General features: G+C 40.7%; 1 protein-coding gene across 1 annotated transcript; it reads left to right on the top strand.

Annotated features, from left to right (window-relative positions):
• The first annotated feature begins 929 nt into the window (after positions 1 to 929).
• glrbb (glycine receptor, beta b) lies at positions 930 to 25,513 on the top strand. The gene is made up of 9 exons (XM_071532593.1): positions 930 to 1,051; positions 3,728 to 3,834; positions 6,384 to 6,451; positions 12,053 to 12,279; positions 15,521 to 15,603; positions 16,203 to 16,343; positions 19,137 to 19,289; positions 22,498 to 22,790; positions 25,217 to 25,513. Exons 1-9 carry the CDS (start codon positions 930 to 932, stop codon positions 25,511 to 25,513), a joined length of 1,491 nt encoding a protein of 496 aa, XP_071388694.1.

Genomic DNA, 25,513 nt, shown 5'->3' with positions numbered 1-25,513 from the left:
ATCAAGGAATGTAAAAACGTACAGGCTGCGAGTAGAAAAGTGTGTATAGGTGTGGTTGTGTTAGCATTAGGCCCGGCTTTGAATTTTCTAACAAAAAAAAGATTTATGGTAAACACACAGGCCTGTATTATCTCCTACATTATAGTGTTTGTGGTTCATGCAGGGATTGAACTCCAACACCACAGCTATTATACATCAAACAAAATGATCTATAAAGACTGTGATTTACAGCTGTGGCTGCGAAGAATGGAATCTACAGCCACAAATAGAAAACAGCAATATTAAACTTTTCTACTGGAGGCTCAGCACTGATGTGAAGTGGTAGAGGTCATTCAGTGCTACTCATGAGCGACCATCTTTGTCCCAGGATGCATTGCTTCGCTGATTGGATTTATGTTTGTGTTCGCTCTACTTTATTAAAGCCTGTATGATTGATTACTGAGCCTAAACATTTACGTCTACATGTGCATTGTAGACGTTTACTATATGTGACATGCATATGGAGAGCGAATTAAAATGCATGCAATAGTAGAATAAGCTTAATGTTTAGACTGCCAGCACAACAAGCAACCAAAAGTAAGGAGTGGAAGGGGCAAAGTCACTGTGTGTCCAGATATAAGAAGTAATCCTACGCTCTGACTAAAATGATCTTGCATCAGAGAAGTATAAGTTAAAGAGTTATGGTGTGTGACCTATACCTCTGAAGGAAAAACTCAGTGCTATTCATCAGTTGGATGCAAAGCAAGCTTTTTACTCTCACCAAATGAATGCTGAGGTTTATTGAATCTGAAAAGACAACAATTCAGTCTGGGTTAATAAATGTCACCTCATTAAACCTGAGTGATTTAAGATGCTGTGGTTTCTCTCTTTATTTAACCACTTTGTTTTGTTTTTTTCCTCCACAGGCTTACAGCTCAACACACACCAGTATGAGCGTGAAGAAGCTGGCCATCTTTCTCCTAGTCCTCTGTGTTTGTCTAGAGGGAGGAACTGCCAAAGAAAAAGGAACAAAGAAGGGAAAAAAGAAAGGGAAGCAGGTTTACTGTCCTTCGTAAGTATGGGACTGAACAACATAATAAGTCTAGCATTAATTGTAAAGAGTAAGTAATTATGTAACATGCTGACGATGTGGGTGAGATTAATTTTACACTTTCAGAGTGGTACTCAGCTCAAAGGAATCACAATTTCGAAATAAATTAGACTGTATTTTCTCAAATACACATTCCCATTTCAGGACTGAGCATGTTTCATGTCCATTTCAAGTCATCCCAGTATTGTCAAGTATTGTTCTACATAAAATACAGCTTCTTTCAAACTATGTACAGTACTGTGCAAGTCTTAGGCACCCTAGATTTTTTATATAAATTTCTGAGAAGTCATAGATGTTTATTTGTTTTCTGAATTAGTGTGTCAGTAGACTGCTGTTTATTATAAATTTTTGATATTCAGAAACTTTTCATTTCATTAGTTTTGAAAGCATCTTCGCTTTATGGATATCTTTGACATATGCCGAAGACTTTTGCACAGTACTGTATGTCTTTGTTTTGCTTTTGGAGTAAAGCAACCAGCTGGTTAACTGAATAAAATATCCATTGTGATATTAATTTAAGCATAACTCTGTCCATTTTCGACCTGGAACCTAGTTTACATAACACCAATCAATTCTGACCAAATCTGGTCAGTTGATTCACTATTAGAGCTACTTCCGTTTAACTTGCCTAGATGTGCTGCTCTCAATACATTCCTATAAGGCCAATGGACACTCCAACAAATAAAAAAAAAAAAAAACTCACCAAAAGCATGTTTTCATCAAAACATTGATTGCTCGCTCTGTAATGCGACATGTTAGCAAAAAGATGTAAATGAAAATAATTTAAAGTCAGGCCTTTCTCGTACAGTTTAGATGCTATTTTGGCCATTGCCTAGACTTTTTACCGGCTGAGGCTGCCTGTCCCCTTGCGTCTCATGGACAAACTGAAAATCAATATATACTGTTATATACTGTACATACCTTATTACAGAGTGAGTGTCATGAGTGTATGACAAAAGACATGCTTTAGTTGATTTTGGAGTGTCCATATAGGACTGTATTGGAGAGTAAGTAGTTCTATAGTAAAGCAATTGACGAGATTTTGGTCAATTTGTTTCAAGAATATCATAGAAACAAGTGACAACATTTAGAAACAGGCCTTATTTCAGTGTATTGTCACTTGTTTCAAACATATTTTAATAAGCGAAACTAGATTGGAAACAAGTGCAATTATCTCACCCCCTTTTCAGATTTCACTCTTTCTCATTTAATGAAAAAAAAAAAGATTTCAAAACTCAATATTATATTCAATGAGATGGACTTGTTAAGTGGAAAGTCTATTTAGATGGAGATTTTGCTGTGTATGTTTAATGTCTGACAACACTATAATGCCTTAAATGGTAACAAATGCCTCAACAATGAGACTTCTTGAACTGAGGGGGAAACCTTTTCATGTAGTCCCAGTATTGGCAAGTGTAAGCTGTATGACATATTCCTTGTTTAGTGCTGTATATGTCTCTGCGGATGAAGGCAACCACTTGGTTCCAGTTTAGCTTTTGTGCTTGGGGTTGTCAGAATGGCCCGCTGAAAGAGGGGGGAAAAAAAGAGGTTTAGTTGATGGGACTTATGTGTTTCACTTTGATCAGGGGAACCGCAAAACGTACACACACTCTGTGCAGCATTCCTGCCGAGCACTTTAACTCATCCTCAGTGCATGATAAGGTTTACATAATGATATGTAAAGTGCTTTGAGGGGGGAAATTCTTTGGCAGCAGAATTCACTGCCACCCACATGGAGGCTTTCCATTTTTCCTTTCTCTCCTGCCAGATCTTGCTCTCCCCTTCCCTCTCTCTCTCTCTTTCTGTGCCATTGTTCTTTCATCAATCAGCCCCACAGAAAACAAATGATGTTGCTTGAATGTTTGGCTGAACGTCTTTGAAAGCCACCGCTTTATGTCAGTAGAATGCCTTGTAGGTATTTGCAAGCTTGTTCAGTAGGAATATTTCACATTGATTTCAAGAATAACTGGAAATAGACTGCAAAAAATATCCGTTTTAACAAGTCATTTAATCTACCCACTGCCACCCACATGGCAGATTGAATGATTTGAGTCTGAAAAATATTATTTTTCCTAAAGTAAGTCAAAAACTGTGCTAATGGGGTGAGATAATTTCACTTGTTTCCAATGCAAATTAATTTGTTCCAAGACTTCTTGAATCAAGTGTCATTTTGTTGATACTAGTGGAGTGATTTCTAGAAAATTCCTGAAACAAATGGAAAAATAAGACTAATATGACACTAAATATGACTTCAGACATTTTTGCAGTGGACATTTATTAGGCTGCGGGTTTCCTATAAAATCTTCAATTTACGTTTCTCAGAAGGTCGAAATAATATTCTCCTCCTGTCCAAAAAAACACATGTGAACTTTTGCCTTAGGCATGATCTGGGAACATCTCAGAATAGCACCCCTTCCCATTTCTAAATGTCCCTGCACCCTAACATTGCCTGGGTGGTCCACATGTTAAAAGCTAATTCAATCCCCAACTGGTAGCTCTCTCAGGTTATAGTTTAATCAAATAGTATACAGAGTAGAAGTGGATGTACTGTACATCTGCGCTGTTACTCTGCTAGGAATTTGACCTGCTAATGTAATTGTGTCTACAGTTCCCTCTCTCTCTCTTTCTTCTCTGCAGACAGCTGTCATCTGAGGATCTGGCAAGAGTCCCTGCAAACTCAACCAGTAACATCTTGAACAGGTTACTGATCAGCTATGATCCTAGAATAAGGCCCAACTTCAAAGGCAAGTCTCTCTCTCTCTTCATCTGTCTCTGTCTCAGTCTCTCCATACCAATTTAAAATTTTAGGTATTTAGCTGATGCTCTCGGGGTTGAGTGTCTTGCAGAAGGACTCTCTGACATGCTGATGGACACATGGGAGTTGAATTTGTGACCTTAGTCTCTAACTTCTAGTCTACTTATTTTTCCTCTCAGTCATTCATTCACACACTCAACGACCACTATCAGTTTTTGTGTAATTATTCAACGTGTTCTCACAACAACAGTCGTATGATATCTTACAAAAAGTTATGCACCCTTGATTTATACTATAACTCTGCATGGCCAGCTGCATAACCTATCACTGCACCAAAATCAAGTCATTTGGTTAAGGTTATAGGTTTTGGTTAAGGTTAGGCAACTAAAAGAGTTGGGTTGTGGTTAGGGTAAAGTTTTGATCATGTTTTAATAAGCCAGTAATGAAAGTGTTACAGCGCTTGACATGTAACTTGCACAAGCTCCATAAATGGGTCTCTTTTCTTCATTTCATGGTTAAATAAGAAGAGCTTTCCCTGAAAATGAAAACTTAGCTCACTGCTATGCTGGAATATTTCACCGACTGAAAAGTGTTTTAGTGGTAAATTATTTGTTCTGCTTCCGATCAGATCGTTTGAGAAAAATTAATCTATATTATGAAAACATTTAAACAATGTGTCACCTGCAAAATGATGTGCAAATTTGGGATATATGCTTTTTTTATATTTTTAGATGGAAGTTATTGATAACTGGTATTTTGTGTGGATATTTAACTTCCTTAAATTTGACAATTTTCATGCCAAAAGCTAAAAATATTCAGTATTTCCCCTGGAAATGTATTCTTGGCAGGGTGGAAAAGCCTCTTAAACAGCATGTAGACCATTATCTGACACTAAAATTCTCCACTGCACCTATTGCGTGTTAGGAGAGACTCTGGGAGGCATTAGGTCTTTAAATGAAGTCTTCATTTGCAAAAAACATGATTGAAGAATTAAATGAATGATTAAATAAAAGGGGCAAAGAAAATACAACTCCATTGCATGTTTCACAGACTGCTTTATGTAGCTGTGGTCTGGGAGGACCCCCCAATATCAGCCCGATATATCAGTTTGTCTTTGTCTAACCTAATACTGCATATTATTTTTGAGTTTCTGATGCAAAAATGTACTGTTATTTAATATTCCATTGAACTCGTTACACAAGCTTCATAATGAACAGTTTAATTCTGCATTCACAAATGAAACAAATCTATCATGAATAAACAATCGCAGCTTGTTTCATAACTTGCTCCCATGCAAAGAATTACCTCACTTACTGCATAAGACTGTGTTCACCAGGAATCTGTCTTTACAGTGTTGGCTCTGTTTTCTTGGGTTTTTTACAATGAAAAATGAGACACTGCTGCACGTCGTTGACAGTGTTGAGATCTTTGAATGCGGATGATAGACGCTAAAAGTATTTCAACTGTTAGCCAAGGGGTGCTTTGCTTCAAACAGCTTTCAATAGTCCCACAGAAACAGCAGTAGCCAGGACTAGTGCTTCCCACGTACATCTGTTCAGTGCTGCCTGGTAAAAAAAAAAGAGGGAGAGAGAGAGGTGGCTGGTGCCTGCCTGATGGTCTTACCAGTCCAAGGTGGATCCTCAGACAATCTCCATCCTCTGGCACTTGGCAGGAGCTGTATCTGGGACTGGGTGTTTGATGTGGTGTGCACAGAATCAGCTCCCTCTACGACTGCCTGCCACCAGTCCAGCAGCCAAACATCTGCTCTTCATATCAGGGCGAGATGAAAGCTCCCCATCCATTAACATCAATATTATAATCTCCCAAATTACATCCTAAACTGTGCCTTGTGCATCACTTAGCCCAGGCCTATAAAATTGAGAGGCGCTTTTATAGACCAGAGTATTTTAAAATAACACCACAAGTGCTCCTTGAATACTAATAAGTTTGCCTGGATCATGATTGCACTATAGAATGCGTGGGCTATATAACACCTCCATATTGTGTAGATTAATTTTCTTATTTGCTTGTTTGATTTGCTCCTGTTAAACTCCTGTGCCTCTAGTAAACAGCTCTTAGTCACCAAGAAACAATATATTTAAAGCAGTGTGAGCTTTAAATAAATTGTGAAACAATTTATTTAAAGCAGTCTGCGTAGCCTACATTCATGAAGGATTTTAGTGGTTTATGCAATAGGTTGAGTGGAGACTGAGAGACGAGTGAGTATGTGCAATGTAAGGCATTACCATATTCAGTGTGCGACAAGGATGCTCCTGTGGAGATTTTTATTATTTTTGACAAAGTCTTTCATGAATCCTCATCAGTAACAGCATCAATTTAATCACCAAGTACAATACAGTACAGGAAAAGTCTCTTGGGTGACATTGCTGCAGAGATAAGCTGATTTGTGGGGTTTCACAGTACCCACTGACACTTAACGCTACAAGGACAATTTGATGTCACATTCAGTGCAAAGTAATTGTGCAAGACAGTAGACCCCATCCTTAAACCAGTCTCTTATATCATTTTGTCTTCTAGGAATTCCCGTTGAAGACCGAGTGAACATTTTCATCAACAGCTTTGGCTCAATCCAGGAAACCACCATGGTAAGATGCAATCCCGCTTCATCAGCATCTCAATATTGATCATCAATACTTCTGCCATTCATGAGCAATGGTACTGGGATGAAAAAGTGCTTTACGCTACAGATTTTTGGGAAGAATGCATTAGTTCATGTTCTAGACTGTATCAGACTATTTAGCAGTGAATCATTATGAAGACTGGGGTTTTCATGGCTCATTTATCTGATGGCTTAATTGCTGATAAAGAAGCGGCATTTGAATGCTAATGAATAGATTAAACTCAAGGACGGCACTGGGTCGACTCTGGATCACTTAGGAAACAATAAAGAGAACATTCTTGAAGGTTGCTAATAAGCCCTACTGTTGTCTTTTTATTTGAAGCTGCTGGGAGGAGCCAATAAACATTAACAATCTCCCTCAGTAAATACAGGCATAATGCAGGCGTTATGATACGGGTTTGGAGGCGGAGCCGTACGTCGACTGAAATCAAAACAAGGAAAATCTGAACGTTCTTAGATAGGCGAGATCATTGTGACAAGTTAATTATTTGATGCAGTGCCAGTTGCATGTAATACATTTCAAAGTGATAGAATCCACAATTTTACATGGTGCTACCTCAGGAACCTGAACACACCCTACACATAGTCCTCTATTCAATTTCATAGGTTGACATCTGGAGTGTTTAATTTAAAAGTTTTGAAAACTTTAATGCTCACAAAATGATTGATAGCACAATAATAAAACAGGTTAACATGTCGTCCCCTCACAAATGATGCAGGCACCCTTTGGGCCAGTCAGTAGCAAGATGTATCATCCCTCCAAATTTCATCAAAGCATCACAGTTTGAAATTTTGACCTTTAATTATACCACCTCCCTCCATTACGTCAATAAGTGTATTTTTTTTATGAACATATACCATATAAACTGGAACATGCAAAGATGCATAGTCCATCCAGTTTTTGGTCAAAATTAGACCAGCGTCTGAGATATCACCCTTTGACGGACGGATGGACATATTTAGTGAGCTTACTCTGTGTTTAGAGTTAGTTTCTTAAAGTGATGTTGATCTTTGGTAGTACCTTGAGTTGTGTAGCTGCCTGGCCATGATATAACGCCCAAAATCTGCAATTCTCTGTTATCCATTGCTCTGGTAGAGACGATTGGAGAATTGCATTTTTTTCCTTCTTCATTACTGCCATTGTATGGCGAAACAGGTCAGAAAATCACACTAATAGCACATGAAAGGAACATGAACAAAACTGATTCATGGCCAGGAAGCTACACAACCCAAGGTACTTCCAAAGTCCAACATCACTTTAAGAAACTAACTCTAAACACAGAGTAAGCTCACTAAATCTCTCCTCATGGATGTGGACTGAGGCAGGTCTGGACAGTCTCTAGATCCAGAGGAGAATCCCTGATCAATATCTTACTGTAGTTCACTTCATTGGGAGCGACACTCCGATCAAAGCCTCAGATCCTGGATCCTGGAATTTCAGCTGCATGAGAATCTCCGCTGAGAAAATGTCTTTTGATTGTGATCCAGTTCACTTTAAAAGCCAGCAGTGGGGAATTTCACACCAGGACCGATTAGGATGACGTACGTCACATGCACAACTGTGCTAAAAGTGAAAAACCCAAACAACACCCCCTTCTTTTTCCTTGGAGGAAGAGAAGTTGAGTGGGTGGGTTGGGGAGGGGGGGGGAGAGAGAGGGAGGAGGAAACAGTCCCTCCCAGAGAGAGAAGGATGGAGAAAGGGAGAGGGAGGAAGACAGCATGAAGAACGAAGAGAGAGAGGGGGTTGAAGAGGGAGAGAAAGAGGAATGAGAAAGGAGAGGAACAGAGAAAGAGGAATGGAGAGAAGGAACGAGAATTGGAGAGGGAGGAAGAAGAGAAAGAGAGAGAGAGGGGAGGGACAGAGAGGAGGAGGAAATAAGAGAAAGGGAGGAAGAGTGAAGGTGGAAGAGAGAGAGGGAGGAAGAGAGGGAGAAGATGAGAAATCGACTGGAAAGCAAGAAAGGAGAAAAAGAGAAGAGTGAGAGAAAAAAAGAGGGAGGAAGAGAGAGGAATGGAGAGAATGAGGAACAATGGGAGAAGGAGGAAGAGAGGTAGAGAGGAAGAAGAGAGAGGAAAGGACAGAGGGGGACGAAGTGATAGAAAGAGGAAGGAAGAGAAAGGGAGAGAGAAAGCAATATGAAGGCGGCAGAGAGAGAGGGGAGAGGAAGGAAGAAGAGAGAGGGAGGAAGTGAATGTGGAAGAGAGAGGGAGGGAGGAAGAGAGAAAGAGAAGATGAGAAAGCGAGGGGAAAATGAGGAAGAATGAGAGAAAGAGGGAGGAAGAGAGAGAGGAAAGAACCAAGAGAGGGGGAAGGAAGAGGAAAGAGAGAATGGGAGGTAAGAGACAGGCAGAGGGAGGAGGAGAAAAAAGGGAGGAAGAGAGAGAGAGAAAGAGAGAGAAAGCATGGAAAACATAGTGCTAGAAGGAGAAGAAGAGATTGAGAACCAGTGTGTGGGAGAAGAGCCAAGTCCATCCGCACAGACAGAGAGATGGGCGACTCCCAGATGGCAACTCTCGTCTTCCCTCGTTCCCCCGGCCGGCCCGACGAGAGACAGAGCGAGTGTGAAAGTGAGAAAGATTCAGAACGAATTAGGGAGGGGAGGGGAGAGACAGCTGGTCACCTCTCCTCCTCAATTTATCACTCGGTGGGGTTTCTGATCTCAGGAAATCCTCGCTCATCATTTACACCTCCAATCGGCCAAACACCGCCGTAGTTAGCAGATCTATTTTCTCTTTATGAGCGTGTTCGCCCGACAGGATGACTAATCTGATGTTGTGAGATGAAATAAATTGCAGCCATATTTTTCAGCGCTCCTCAGCTTGAGTTTTCCTCTTTGATTACAGCCAGCAGTTGTGTTAAATCTCCCCTGAATTGAATGCAGTACTGGCAGCTTGATGGCGAGCCAAGCAGAAGATATATTTCTCTGTCTGGTTTTCAGGAAGAGGAAGGTGTAGGAACTGGCCTGTGTCTCTGTCAGGGAAAGAGCCAGCAGTGTTCGTGCTGTGGCTTCAGGATGAGTTAGACTCTGCAGTCTGAAATTGGGTTAGAAGTGAAGACTTGCTTTCCAAAATGGCATATCAACAAGTTGACCACTGCTCTTACAAAAGTGATTACTGGCAGGGAAGTGAAGTACATTATCGGTTTCCGTTAAAGTTATCTTACACTGCAAAAAATCTCCATTGAACAAGTCATGTAGTTTATTATTCAGTCCTAAAATCGTAATTTTCTTAAAACAAGTGAAGACGTCTGCCAGTGGCGTTAGATAATTTCACTTGTTTCCAATGCAAATCAATTTGCTTCAAGAATTTTGTAGAATCAAGTGCCATTTTCTGACTTGTTTCGCTGACACTAATTTCTAGAAAATTCCTTAAACAAGTGAAACTGCATTGGAAACAAGTGGCGTTCTCTTGGTTTAAGAAAAATAAGATTTGAAGGCTGAATATGAGACTAAATGACTTGTTAAGATGGATGGTTTTTTTTGCAGTGTAAGACCCCTGGCTTACAAAATAGTTCTGTCATCTGAGTTCTTGAATTGGCTAAGGAATTTCAAGGAGTGCAGTTTTTCCAAAATGGATATATAGCTGATTGGAGGGAAACCTTCCACAAGTATACCATCATCAGTTTTGGTGGTTTGCCTCTACCTCCTCATGTAAACAATAATAATGTATGCATCAAAATATATTACAATGCATGATTCAGACTTTGCTGCAGAGTGCTACCATTCACTGTCCACAATTCCTTAAGGAAAACTTTCTTTTCTCTGGAAGCTGTTGTACTTTAGAGTATGACATTTAGTTTTCCGTGCTGAATTATATATTAAATACTTGTAAAATGTTAGGTCATGTACACACAGACAAAGACTTATTGAAACACAGATACGAGGGTCGGAAATTAACAGGGGCTCGGGGCAGAAATTCCCTTGAGAGTTCTTAAAATGTCCGTGAAATTAAAAATGAGGGGCAAGGGGGGCACATGAGAATTGAGTACCCTTTTTTGCATTTCACCCTCACCATTTTTTTTATTGAGTTCATTAGGAATATTCACATGTTAATGTGACGACTGGTAGGTGACTCTCGGGAGCCTACAACCGGAGGATTCCTTCCAGTTTGTTCAAGGCGAGAAACATACAGCGATTTCTGATCAGAAAACAACCGAATACGCTGCTTGAAGCAGTAGAAAATGTTGACACCACGCAGCCAGCAGTAGGAGAAAATACCGATCCCACACAAACCACTGCGTCAACAAAAAATAAAACATCCAATATCGTAAAAAACACAACAATCAAGTGGTGGAAGATGGACTGGTTGGGGACAGAGATTGGGAAAACGGCACCATCCTCTTCTGGCCTGCTGCGAGCGGGATACAAGTGTGGGACATGTGGTATATTATGCTTTGAATTCAACAGATCTTTATGGTACAAACTGAGTTTTTATTTGTGAATATGCAATGCAAATATATAGTATAGCATATAGTCATAGTTCCATATAATTGTCCCCGAAATGCCGCATCAAAATGTCCTTAAAAATCACATCAAGAGGGCAAAAAATTCCTTCTAAAAAAAAAGTTAATTTGTTACTCTGACACACACACACACACACTCCAAGCTGGTATTTCGGTGGCTTTATTTGACATGTCATCCATCTTCGCGCTGAGCCTTAATAGTCCCTCCCAACACCTGGTGCCAGAACAGCTTGACGCATGCCATCAAAGTAGGCACAACAAAACGGCCAAAAGCCTCACTGAATGATGCGTTCCCACCAACAGTACTGTGGAAGCCGCACTAATAGGCAAACTAATGAGGGATTTGCCATATCATGTGTCGCTGTATTGATAACATTTGACACTTGGCCTGTGCAGTTCCAAGCATGTGGATTGCGTTGAATGTAAATATTGTTTTTTCTTGGCACGTTAAAGCAGTCTGGACTCTCACTGCAAAAATTTTAATTAGTCACTTTGTCCAAAAAACTTCAATCTGTCAATAGGGAGAAATTATTTCACTCGTTTCCCTTGGCTTGAATCAAGTGACGTTATCTTGAAACATGGCAGATCACTTCAGCTGTTTCAAGATAGTTGAGGCTTTGTTACAAGAAAATTATTGAAACCAGTTAAGTTTTAGTTCAAGGTGAAAACATCTGACCGCACTGGCAGTATTTTTTTTCACTTACTGTTAGATTTTAAGGGGGTTAAGTAATCTATGTCTTCTTCCCACAGATATATTATGGCCATTTTGTGCTATGGGGCAGTAAAAATACTACTACGTACTTATCACCCCTTTACTAAACTTTACAAGTTTAAAAGATTTAATAAAGCAGACATATCTTGTAGTGTAGCTGATGGAAGGAGCTCATGACCAAAGATGAGAAGTCATGGGAGGTTAGATGGTGGCTTATAGAAATGAACACACACACTGTATTTCCCTCCAATCAAACAGTTTCACTTTTGTTTTTGAGATGCTTTTAACACAGTTTTGTCCAGTCAGCAGTCAGTTGTTAACATAGAACAAGATATTAGCCATGTACACCCTTGGCTGATCTGTGTGTGCTTGTCTGTCGTTGAACCGAACAGGATTATCGTGTCAACATCTTCCTGCGGCAGCGCTGGAATGACCCCAGGCTGAGGTTACCGCAGGACTTCAAGTCCGACTCCCTCACCGTCGATCCCAAGATGTTCAAATGCCTCTGGAAACCCGACCTGTTCTTCGCTAACGAGAAGAGCGCCAACTTTCACGACGTTACCCAGGAGAACATTCTCCTCTTCATCTTCCGTAACGGAGACGTCCTCATCAGTATGAGGTAATGGCATTTTCATTTTCATTTTTTCATTGTTCTTCTCTGTTTGAATGTGGCTGGCTATTACTACTACTACTAATAAGTAGCTTTGCAAACAATAAGGCAACAGAATGAAGGATATTCATGTCACAGATTACTTTGTGTATTGCAGTTGTGGGCAATGCTTATGTGCCTTACAAACATACTTGTGCAAGAGGTAGATGAAAACAGATTTCCATTTTCCCAACACTTATCATATGCAATGTTTAGATACTTACCACAGGATGAGCCAGATCATTTTAAAACAGTTTGGTATGATTTTAAACAAAAAGTCATTTTAAAATTGGATCAGGGAACCAACAGGGACTGTGGGAAAAAACAATGCTCTGTAGAGCTACATAATTCTGTTGCTAGTCTCATACCAAACAGGGAGCTGCTGGTATACATATACATATGTTCCCTCCAAAATATATTTTTTTCAAAACAAACTATTTTCATAGAGTGATGGATGTAGCATTGGGCATCTATAGGAGGCTGTCTACACTTATTTTCCTGGTAAAGGATTTCAGCATATGCAAATTGTGTTTACAATTCTGTCTGATTGTTGATGTTGCTGTGGGATTACAGTAATCACTGATATGGAAGTGTGATACAGTACATAGGTAGTCATAAGCTCCTAAACTGATCTACCATGCTAATATTGGGTAATGCCCAGCTTTCGTCTGTGATGTTAAGGCCACATACACACACAAACAGACCTTTACATCTTGGGCATTTAGCTGGCACTCTTATCCAGAGCGACTTAAAATGAGTGAGCAGGCAGTGGATCAAGGACACTTCTATAGGACACATGGCTGTTGATGGACACACATTGGCTGTTGCCGTTGGATAAAAACTGTAATCTTTCAGTCATGGGATGGTCTCTCTAACCACTATGGCACCTAGCTACACTCACATTCAAAAATTGTACTTAACTATAGTATCTAGTGTCAAGTAATCCTGCCTGCTCACTTTAAGATTCTTTCACACATCTGCACAGTCCCCCACTCTGTGTAATGCCAATGCATAAGCAAACAACCAGCGCTCACTGAGGCAGTGTGTGGTCACAACGGTGAAACCGAGCTGCATGCAAAAAAGTCGCAGTAACCACTATACACACAAAATGTGAGCCACACAGCAAATAATGTCAGAGCCATCTCAAATCCATGATACAGGACCTGTTGCACTGCAAATACCCACTTACTGTAACCCTTTAAAGTGGTAATCAGTGAAATCTGTGGATTTTGATTTTGTTTACATCTTTGGGGCTAAGCGATCATTGCTGTGATGTTTCTGCACGGCACTTGCCAGAGACCATTAGGCAATTAAACAGTCTGTCCAGTACTGTGACGTCTTTTTCCTTGGATTTTAGGTTGACTGGTCAGCCATGGTGGCTATCGCTGCTCATGCTAACTGTCCAGGTCTTCTTCTATTTATTCCAAACAAACCGCTGTTGCTGAAAACATAAAATGCATCACTTTCTGTGCGACAGATGATTTTTTAGAACAGCAAATATAAAAGCTTTCTTGAACTTGCTATGTTCAAGAAAGAGACAGAAACAGACAACACTGTCTCCCACAACACAACAGAAACAACCAGAATAATAACATCCAGAGAAAATGATTGACAGTTGCTCTCCCAACGGAAAATATTTGACACTTGACCAAAGAAAATGAAGGGTCAGTGTTTGACAGTCTGTAACATTTGTATTTTTAACCATCAATATATCATTGTCAAATCAGTTGTGATATCTTGGTATAATTACCGTTAACAAATGAGACCATGGCTAAGATGATTGAGAGCCTTTATCTCATGCCAGTGGTATTGTGAGATGTGTGATTTCTCAAAATTAAAACCCTATTTCTCATAAACCCCTGTTGCTACCTCTCTCAAAGAGGATCATCTGCCCTCTACACAGTAACTTTATATGGTTTGTCAAAAGAAAATTTCTAATCTTTATTGGGCCAGTTAAATTTAGACTGCTCCAAACTTGATTTCGTAGAGATCTCCATGTTTCCCAGTGTGAACCTTTAGTCTCTGTGTTTGTGGCAGAAGCAACTTCACCTCAAAAACAGAAACTGTTCATGTGCAAATCTTCAAACATGCAAATGCATTAAGGAATAGAAAATAGCTATGCAAGTGTGCAACTCCACTCATGAACAATAAAGGCGATGCATTAAGAATTTATTTCTGCGAGTGGGGAAAAGCTTTTGTATGCAGGAAGCATCTTTTCAATTAGTCAGACTCATTCCTATTGTCTTTCAAATGATAAAATATGACAAGCAATTTCTGCTGAATCCCCGTAGCTTTGTGGTATTGATGAACACATTTAGAAGTGAAGGTTTCTCATCAATTTGACCTGAATCCCCTCCATTCACAGTGGTTCTCTTTCATCCGTCCAGCTCCCTGCTTATAAATCGCAACACATACTTTTTTCATTTCATGATAATTTCAGTGTATTTAAGCATTCTTATAATGAGGGTGGTCTAGCTCATACTGAATGCAATTCCTTTCAGATTAAATGTTTAATAATACTTTACTTCGCTGGGTTTTTGATTGGAATGTTGCTGGAATGACACTCTGACATGAGCAACTGTGCCTAATAAGATTGTTTAAGTCAAGTCTAATTTAATTTAGTACTTTTGTGTAACAGGTTTGGCATAAAATCGCAAAGTTGGGCTGCAATAGAGAAGAGTGTCCCATCTGCCCTAACTGAGAGCCCATAGATTCGCCCAGTTTCCCCAAATGACCCCCAAAGGACACTTATCCACCCAGAGAAAGTGACGAAACTAAACATAGAGCAAAATCCAAACTGTCTCCTATATGCAGCAGTGAGAAAACGCTCTGTCCAGAGAAAGCTGGACTCACCAACATTAGATCTTTTGCCTCTCTCTTCCCTTTGGCAAACTTTGGTATAAAGCATCACAGACTGGCCGGCTTGGTAAACATGAGCGTGCTGTGTGCAGTTTACTTACGTCATGTTAAGTCATTTCTGGGTATTGAAGTTTCAATTTTTCTAACAGTTACCTTTCGCTACCATTTGGAGCCATGAATGTTTGAAGCTGCCTAGTGCAGCTTTAAATGCATGTAAAAACAACAAACATATCATAAGATATGATGTCAGTGAGTTCAATGATGTCAGGAGCTCAATGGCCGCTAGGGAAGGATTGTAAATATTTGTAAGTATAAAAGTGTTGGGTATTAAATTCTCTGTGTCTTCCACCAGGTTGTCTGTCACCCTGTCTTGTCCTCTGGACCTCACATTGTTCCCTATGGACACACAGAGGTGTAAGATGCAACTTGAGAGCTGTGAGTATTCCTGAAATAATATAACATTATTCTACCTCATCAGTATACACATGTGCTAGATGGTATTTGGGAGATATTTATGAGTTGGGAATATATTTGTTGGTTTTATAAAATAGTTGTTTTGGGGTAAATGAAAGCTTTTTGCTTGTGTTTAGACGCCAATTTCAGTGGTAAATACTTGGAGAAGTGGAATAAATCATCATATTTTAAGGTTGTTATGAAAGTCTCCCAGCTAATTGAGCTTGACTGTGGTTATTGCATCTTGTTTACAAAGCAGTTTAGACCAAATAAGAAAAATAACTTCAAGCCATTTCACTGTAATGCCAGGCCTGATTACTGAAGCTTACGTCTGTCTGTGTCTGTCTGTATGTCTGTGTGCCTCTGCATAATTTTCTTGTCTCATTCATGTATCTTTTGTGCATGTATGTGTTCAACTGTTTGGTTTGTATCTGTGCATGTATGTGTGTGCATATATGTGTATGTCTGCACTTTTGCATGACTTTGTGTATGCACCTGTGTGTTTTCAACTGTTTGTATATGTGTTTGTACCTTCCACTGTTTTTGTGTGTGCCTGTGTACATCCCTGTCTGTTCATCCAGTCGGGTACACAACGGACGACCTGCAGTTCATGTGGCAGACAGGAGATCCAGTGCAAATGGATGCCATCGCCCTGCCCCAGTTCGATATCAAACAAGAGGATATCGATTACGGGAACTGCACCAAATTCTACGCAGGAACAGGTATTGTCTTCAGAATAAATACCAGACTTTGTTTATATAGCCCTTTTCAAAAAGAAAGTTACAAAGTGCTTCATAGTTAGGAAAGTAGAAATTAAATCCATTAAAAACAATGGATACAGTAATTAAATATTTAAAAATGAACACTATAAATGACCCCTTCAATTTAACTGTCAATAATAGCCAATTGACGCTATCACTCATAGAAGATTTCCTCTTGAATATGGCGTGGGCCATATGACATTACGTATTGATTTGAAACTAAAAAAATTCAGCAGAGTGAAGTCCTTTGAACCGGTTAACTCCATCACTTCATTAAGCTTTGCCATTAACCACAGTCTCGGTAAGCTGAACAAGGTTTTTGACTTAAATGATGTTCAGCTTTGGGCTTTCCTTTCATCCAATCATTAATTATTCCCTCTGAACTGAACTGGTTACGTTGTGGGTAAGGAGCACAATGCTATAGTCTCCTCATTAGATTTAGACTCCAAAAGCGTGTCCATGTGCCGGGCTGTTACCCTGAGTATTGTTACCCCCGCCAAGGAGGTTATGTTTTTGCCTCTGTTAGTTTATTTTGTTTGTCTGTCTGTCAGGATAAAAGGTGGAGTTTAATAGTTATGAAACTAATGGATATAGAGACTTAATTCCAGATCCTATGGGTTTATTTGCCGGGGCAAGAAATCAATCAATCAATTTAACTGAAAATTTAAGAGATAGGAATAATGTCTTTGGCTGTAACAGCAAGTTGGAGAATTGTTCAGTGTTGGAGGAGGTTTGCGCTCTCCATGTTAAGGTTAGGGTTAAAGTTAGATATAGGCAAACTTTTATTAAGGTTAGGCAAATATAACAGTTTGGCTAAGGTTAGGGTAAGGTTTAGGACATGATTAAATAAAAAAGAAAAAAACCTTTAGCTGAAATTGAAAACTTCACTCACAGTAGAGAACGTCCTCACCTAGGCTGGGACTTGAAGCTGGGTCACCCGAGTTGAAGGCAAATGTATTTGACCATCCACCACCCTGAACTCCACACCCCTCATTTCACTGCAGAAATGTTCATTTTAATGTCATGCGACTGCCTCCTCCACATAATCCTTGGGTGAGGTGGCAACATATTTCTCTCACTTTCTGTGCACAGAGCACATTACTTGCAGTTTGAGACACTTCACAAAATGCTCACTTCACAAAATTTCAGACCAGACTGGTTTTTCCATTTTGTTCAGTACAGTGTATGCTAGGGATGGGCCATAAGTCACCCAAACATATTTGGTACTGGCCCACTTTCAAAGGATGCTGCCAGGACCAAACCTGCTGAGTATTCAGATAAAAAAAGACACAGGGTGCTGGTACTGTACCATACATAATAGATCCAGTGTGGGTACAGCACGGTACTTGCAATGAAATGGAAAAACTCTATTAGCCACAGAGTCGGTGTGACCTCAGTGCTCTCGCACTTGGGAGGCAGACCGCTGGCATCGAGTCAGCCTTTTAACGGGTTGTCATGGAAACTCAGCCAGACACAAAGATCACCTTTGTGTACGACTGGTTCGAGCCTGCTCTGCGGCACAGGCACCCCTTATATGCTGTATAAAGATCACCCAGAGAGCCCCGGGCTAGTTAAACATTACCTCAACCATCCACTCTACCATCCCATTGGGCCTACCGACCGGCCTCTTAGGGCAGATGGAAAGAGAAGACTGTGGTGGGACGAGGAAAGCTTCTCTAAAGTGGCTACTTGTTCACCCCGTACCGCTGTGACCCCAACTAATGGAGACCATGCTTCCAGTACAGCAGGATGAGTTAAAAATTGATCATTTAAGGGCAGAAAGTTATGTTGTACTTTTGAGAAGAAAAATCTGTGTGGGAATCGGCCCAAGAGTCAAACTCGTATTAGAGCAGACATATTTAAACTAGCACACATGCAGTGAGTGCACAAAACATTAGGACACCTTCCTGAGATTCAGTTGCATCCGCTTTTGCATAACCATAGTCTCAAGACTTGTCCTTTGTTAGTCTGTGATCACTATAGGACACTTTTTTTAATGCACCTGTGCCTTTTTTTAAGTTATTGTCAATGGTTTGACAGACGACAGGTGTGCATATCCTCCAAACCATGCGCCTTGCGTTTTGATGTGGCAAGTTTTGCGTCACTGCCCTGGGTGCTCCAAGTTGAACAGGTTTCAACTTCAGCCACTGTCAATGTGAAAATTGCCCTTGAAAACAGGCACTATCTATCTCCTGGACAAGGTAATAAAACTCTGTGCTCCGTTGTCCCTAGGAGGATGTCATGTCCCCAATCTGTTTCTGAATGGGAGTCTCATCTTCTTTGTCAAGAGCAAGCAAAAAAGAAAAACTTTCTCTTTCTTTCTCTTTCATTTTCAGCATTATCCTTTGTTACTTCAGGTTAGCTAGCTAATGCTAATTAGATAGCTTGCAAGATAAATTAAATGATGTAATGCTCCTTGTGGCCTTCGAACTCTTGCTCTCTCTATTACTATTGACGATCACAGCTGCACTTTGCATTTGAGCAGGAGAAAAAAATGCCTCCTATCTGATCACGGCCTTAGTCTGTCTTCTCCCTGTCATCTAAATCTCCCCTCCATGCCTAGAGTGGTTTTAATAGGCAAAATCAATAAAGGACCATATCTTTCACCTGGATTTACCTGGTTAGAATATTTCACTGAGAGAGTATGAGATCCCAATGTTTTGTGCGATCATTTTAACATGTCAACAATACATTTCAAAGCAATCTGTGTTTCCCAGTGAAATGATTTCTTCATGTGTCTCATTCCTGATGCAGGGTACTACACCTGTGTGGAGGTAATCTTCACCCTAAGGCGGCAGGTCGGCTTCTACATGATGGGTGTCTATGCTCCCACACTGCTTATCGTGGTCCTCTCCTGGCTCTCCTTCTGGATCAACCCTGATGCCAGCGCTGCCAGGGTCCCTTTGGGTACGAATAATCCTGACTCTATTGATCCATCCGTTCAACCTCCAGTGACATTTACCAATACACAGGGCCTGATGTAACTATTCCTTGTGCTGTTTAACTTGGTTGAGTGCTTATATTGAAATCTGGGCTTGGATGTTAGAGGAAATTGGGGGGTGGGTGAAAGCGGGTGTGTCACCACCTCACATCACAAAGGATTTCTGTTGTAAAAAGCCATGGCCAAAAGACTGCGGTAGCACAAATAGATGCCTCTCCGAAAGAGTTGTATGTCTTTAGGGATCACTGGCATTATGGCCCCCAATCACCACCATCATGATATCATCAATCACTTTGACAGCATGGAAGACTTTATCTGTCAAGCATGGTGCCATGTCCAATATTGTTCTATTTGTGATAAATCACTGAATACAGCTGTAATTGATAGAGGGGACCCACAGCAGTGCTGCTCTAGTTGTCAGTAGCCGTCCTCCAGTGGAGGCTAAAACCCCTGGAAATGTAGCCCAGGAACTCGAGCACAAACTTAAGCACAAGGGCTAAAATTTTTGCTCTTTGGACAAAATTTGTTTGAGGATATCTAATACAGTTTGATTATCAAGTCTACTTGGTAGAACATGCATACCTGCTTAAAGCATGCAGGGTTCAGGGCTTGGCCTCAGCTGTTTGGAGGACCCAAGTCAACTTGACTTCCTGGATAAGCCCTTGTGGCAAGCAGGGCGGGGATTGAGTGCCGGTCAGGAGGCGGAGAGAGCCGGAGTGGCCCAGCTGGCCAACAAGGTGCACCTGAACCCAATTAACCCAATTAATGGAGGGGAATGCTGGGCCTCATGAGAAGTGGTGCTGTTTGTCTGAACCAGAGAGGCACACTGATACACCTAGCATGAAAAGGCTCCTGCTTAATAGACGGTTGGTCCCAGTGCTGAAGGGGATACAAGAGTGGCTCGGCTTAATTTATGTGTTTTTGTTGTGTTAAGTTGCCGAATAAATCACAGGCAAGAACCAGAAGAACCATCTCTAGTGTTGGTCTTTGTCACAGTCCTGTTTCTGCGCTGCCCAGCATGATGGAAAAAGAACAGAAACCGTCAAACTAGGTTCATGCAATATGTTTGACCCACAGTGGAAAATGGGCTGGTATAAAGTCATCAACTGCCTTCCTAACAGACCAATAACCTTGCTGATAATGAGATTCACCTCATCAAAGCACACTGCTCAGTTACATCACATCCTCATTGTTAGTCATCTGTTGCATTATTTCTGTGGTCTTGACATTTAATGTCAGGTCGTATGAATATTTCCATTCACTGTCATACCAATCACCAAACAGTAATGTATGTTATAATATTGAAGAGTTTTGTCCCAAAATTACATACCATTGTCATTTGACAATCATGACACCTCTGATAAAAATGAATAGCAAATAAATATAGCACTTTTTTATATATTTTTATATAGTATAGAAGACAGCTTAAGTCCTTGATAATAAAATAACAGTCTTACAGACTGAATGCTATAAATTTTACAAATATCAGATGTTACAGTTTAGGTGATTTATGCTTTTTTAATAAATGGATACATTGTGTTTTGGGAGAAAACTCTTTATTTCTAGTTGAAGGAATTCAGTCCCTTCATGCTTAAACTGTGTTTCTAGGAAACCTGTCCATTCCACTTCCTACATTTTTCTCCTCTACCATAATTCAACCTGTGTGTAATATTTCAGTGTCACCCATGTATCACTGGCACCAGCACTTCTGTCTATGCAGGGTTGCATGGATAAAATAATCCATTGTTGTCCCACTCCAGTCGTCCACCGCCTCCTTCTCTCCACTCTCCTTCCAGTTGTTTATCACCACTTTCATCCCATCATCACTCCATCTCCTCCTGGGAGCCTCTTCTGACTCCTCTCTAAATGGGATCAGTCCAGGTCAGTCATCTCCCAGGTGTGGGACCACTGGCATTTATTGCTCTGTATTGTGTGTATGTGTGTGTGTACGCTTGTGTATATGTGTCTATGTCTGCGTGTATGTGTGTTATGTTTTTATGTGTACATGCCATGTGTGTGCATATGTGCTTGTCACATAGGTGTTTTTCACCAATGTAAGAGTAAAAATGGGTTTATTGTAGCATAACAAGAACATTCCTATTCTATACATGTTTCTGCAGATGATATCGAGGCCACTCGCTGGGAACCAGGGAGACATGAAGCTATTTCAATATCTCCATCTTTCACATTTCTTTGTTATGGAAAATAGGCAGGCTTCCAGGCTGAGAACACTCACTTTCAGAGCTTTCGGAGCAGTTTGATTAGAAATATTGAACCCTGTATAATCCTGTTCCTTGATGAGTGAACTCTGATGAAGCCTGGAGGCGAAACACATTGGTCATTCCAATGTATTTATTGTTGCTCTGAAGAAGCATTAGAGATATAAAAGTAAGGGAAGGGGTGTGAAGCCCTTCATTGGGCGGTAGAATAATTTCCTCCTCGTTGTCTGGATAATTATTTCTGCTCTAACCAGCGCCTGAGAAAATCACCGCTGTGCACATCTATGTATATAACTCCGTAGGCTATTTGAGATAAAACAATTTGAAATAACTCTGTCATCAGAGGCCTGAGCTCTATTAGTCGTCCTAATGGCAGAGGTAAAGGAAAGGTCATGAATTCCTAATTGGACTCTTGTACTCAATAACCCTGCATGGATGCAAGCCTTTTATTATTGCTATTCTGCACACTGAGAGAATAATTTATTCAGTATTTTATGCATGAAGGGGGAAACGCTCCAGCTTTCATGGCTCGTATTTTATGTTTTCTTTCCTTTGTACATCTCAACATTTAATCCAGGTGGATCAAATGCTTTTCCTTATTGGAAAAAAGATGCAAACTACACACCGACAGCCTTGTGTCAGTGTTGCATGTTGAGAATCATGGTCCCACTGTAATATTCACAAATACTCTATCACAACCTTAACACAGACTGGAAGATTAAATCTGGTGCTATTAATGAGGAAAATTATCCATGCTTTCTGGGACAAATTGAACGCCAGGAAGTGTAGAAGAAAGATAAATTAAACTTCAGGAGCCGCACAAAAAAGATAAGCGTGTACCCAAATAGAAGTTGTGCAGAGTGGGAAAGTTACATTTAACTTTTTTTCCTAACTTTCTAACTCACTTTTCCTGACCATTGATTGACAAGGTTACTCCTCTTCCCTCTCTGGTTAGGCATCCTCTCGGTGCTCTCTCTGTCCTCTGAGTGCACCTCTTTGGCTTCGGAGCTGCCCAAGGTGTCCTACGTCAAGGCCATCGACATCTGGCTCATCGCCTGCCTGCTGTTCGGCTTCGCTTCGCTGGTGGAGTACGCTGTGGTTCAAGTGATGCTCAACAGCCCCAAGCGCATCGAGGCCGAGAAGGCCAAGATGGCATCCAAAGAGAAGGCGGAGGGAAAGACCACCGCTGCCAAGAACAACACCGTCAACGGCACCGGGGGGACGCCGCTTCATGTCAGCACCTTGCATGTCAGTACATCTGGTTTGATATCTTCTCTGTGTGTGTGTGTGCGTGTGTGTGTGTGTCCAGTCCACCCTTTGAGGACAATTCATTCCCAACTCATCCATTGATAAGTTAGGCTACATACAAGAAACTGCATGTTGACGTGTCTCGTTCCATTACATTTTTCCAAGTTCAATGTGTTGGCAATGCTACACCAACTCTTGTGGTAGGCTAACCGGGGAGTAAGGAATCTTTCATCTCTCCTGATTTGTTATTCTTATGTATGTAGCCTATACGTCTTGAATACATAATGTATCACTGCCATACCCATAATCACAGTAAAGAATGCCCCCTAGGGTATTAATTCTGTATTTAATCACCATAACAGTGAAATGATGGTGCTTTTTATGTTACTCAGCGTGAGTGTGTGTGTGTGTTAGTGTGTGTGCATGTGTATGTATGTGTATGGGAGTCTATGTAACCTCCCACCTAACACATGGTGGAATGACAAAATGGTTAATCTTGCAGATCCTATATCCCTAGGTGAGATTATAAGAGTGAGATCCAGAGATGTAATCTAAATGCAAAACAGGGGAATCGAATCATTAAAAATTGGCATCCTCTCTAACACACACAGCTCAATCAGGGCTAAAGACTGACACTCAGTCACATACACACCAGGCATGCAATATGTTCTATGGGTCTTTCAATTGTACGCCTAATTGAAATTAATTTACCTCCGAGTGTACGTTAGTCAGGACCGCATTTGGTTTGAGAGGATTACATTATTCCATTGAGATCTAATGGGTTTTCTTGTCAAAACCAAATCAAAATAATGAAGGTTTAATGAGCTTAATGACTTCGGTGAATAAGCATTCACAGTCTGATTAGATTTCTGTTCACCCTGCAGGCCTGCAGGCCTTCAGGGAAGTTGATGAAAAGGATTTTTGGATGGCATTAACTTCAACCTTTTGCAGGCTGTGTTTTTGTAAGCATTGGTTGTCCATCGTGACAGCATGTAGAAGGTGCAGAGGGGTTACAACGGCAGATGAGACAGCAACCATATTAGGAAATATTCCTGAGCACAAAGTTAATCTAATTTTGGTTTCAAAAATCATACTTGTTTTCCTCCTAAAATAACAGCAGTTTTGATGTATCAGCATGAGTCCCTCCCGAGCATCAGGATCAAACGGCTCCATTGGTTTTTGAAAGTTTTTGAAGTTTAGTCTGTTTTCAGTCTAGTCCAGCTATCCTCTTTAGTGGCTGAACAGACGCATTCAAGTGTTCCTCTCAATTTAGATCAAATCTATCTGCAGCGTGGCTGTGATCTTTAAGGCACATGACAACTCCAGCAGAGCATACGCACACAGCACCACATTGTGTGTCAAACAATAGATGGAGAGTGTGGAGCATACGAATGTGTTTTGTCTGTATGAATGCACTGTGCTGGACCGATACTGACAGAGTAGGGCATGTTTGATCACACAGTTTGCACAGTTTGATTGGGCACAGGCAAGGAATCTACAAAGAAGGAAAAGTCGCATATGTCAGAGCCATGTGCGTGGGCGTCAACTGGAGACAAACTCTACAGTCTGCAGCACATTTTGTCCATAACTTAGTTTTATTGGAGTTTCAAACACATTCTACCGTGTCAATGACACCAACAGTAATTTGTTATTTGGTTTTCCAGCTAATGGTTTGGGTGTTTTCATAGTAAATTTGGATTGCAAAGTGTGTCAATGCTCAGACCTATTTCTGGGATGTGAACGGAGCGGACTACTGCTGTGACAGTGTAGAAGCCAGGCGGTTTGCAGCAGACCTCTGTCTTTCACATATGACAGACACAGACGAAAAGGCAGATAGATAGATAGATAGATAGATAGATAGATAGATAGATAGATAGATAGATAGATAGATAGATAGATGGCTCTGGTCCGAAAAGGCTCTGCATTGGCGGTCTGTGCCATCTGTTGTGAGATATATTTATATGAGAGAGAGAGAGAGAGAGAGAAAGACAGAGGGACAGAAAGGAGGAGAGGAAATTAATGTGATGTGAATGCCAGAAATGAATGCCAGCATTTCTGGTGGATCTGCCACTGAGATACAGGATGCCATTGCATTGCTGGTGAAAAGGGTGTTAGCAGAAAAGACAGTGTTAGCAGATTTAAAGCTGCAGCCTTCAGGTCTGTTCCATATTTAGCTTGATTACTATCATTGATTACTATTACGACTATACTACTCCTATATACAGTAGGGAGGTAATTTAAGAGTTTCATTTGAATGAAACAAGATGTCCACCATTTAAAAAATAATAATAATTTGTGCTTACAAAATAGTTATGGAGGATAGAATCATCTTTGTTTTTCATGTTGCCTCATATACTGTATAACTTGATATTCACTTTAACTTTTATAACTTTGTTTAATTAACGCTGCTCTTGTCTTGCTCTCAGGTGGCGGAGACCCGCTGTAAGAAGGTGTGCACCTCGAAATCTGACCTGCGGACCAACGACTTCAGCATCGTGGGCTCGCTCCCGCGGGACTTTGAGCTCTCGAACTTTGACTGCTACGGGAAGCCCATCGACACCGGCTCCGGCCACGGCAAGTCCCAGGCCAAGAACAACAAGAAACCGCCTCCGCCGAAACCCGTCATCCCCTCGGCCGCCAAAAGAATCGACCTGTACTCCCGAGCCCTCTTCCCTTTCTCCTTCCTCTTCTTCAATGTGATTTACTGGTCTGTGTACTTGTGA

Source organism: Centroberyx affinis, unplaced genomic scaffold, assembly GCF_046629955.1.
Source record: "Centroberyx affinis isolate AG114_WGS23_722 - 3 ecotype Tasmania unplaced genomic scaffold, CSIRO-AGI_Caff_v1 ptg000153l_1, whole genome shotgun sequence".
In the NCBI taxonomy this organism is placed as follows: Eukaryota; Metazoa; Chordata; class Actinopteri; order Beryciformes; family Berycidae; genus Centroberyx; species Centroberyx affinis.
Note: the sequence above shows the minus strand (reverse complement) of the source record. Positions and strands in the feature narration are given on the sequence as shown.

What these genes read in the sequence shown, in the direction of transcription:
- glrbb (XM_071532593.1), top strand. Translation starts at nt 930, where the DNA reads ATGAGCGTGAAGAAGCTGGCCATCTTTCTCCTAGTCCTCTGTGTTTGT. An exon ending in AAGCAGGTTTACTGTCCTTC is followed by an intron (nt 1,052 to 3,727) that starts GTAAGTATGGGA and finishes TCTTCTCTGCAG; the next exon opens with ACAGCTGTCATCTGAGGATC. An exon ending in AATAAGGCCCAACTTCAAAG is followed by an intron (nt 3,835 to 6,383) that starts GCAAGTCTCTCT and finishes TTTGTCTTCTAG; the next exon opens with GAATTCCCGTTGAAGACCGA.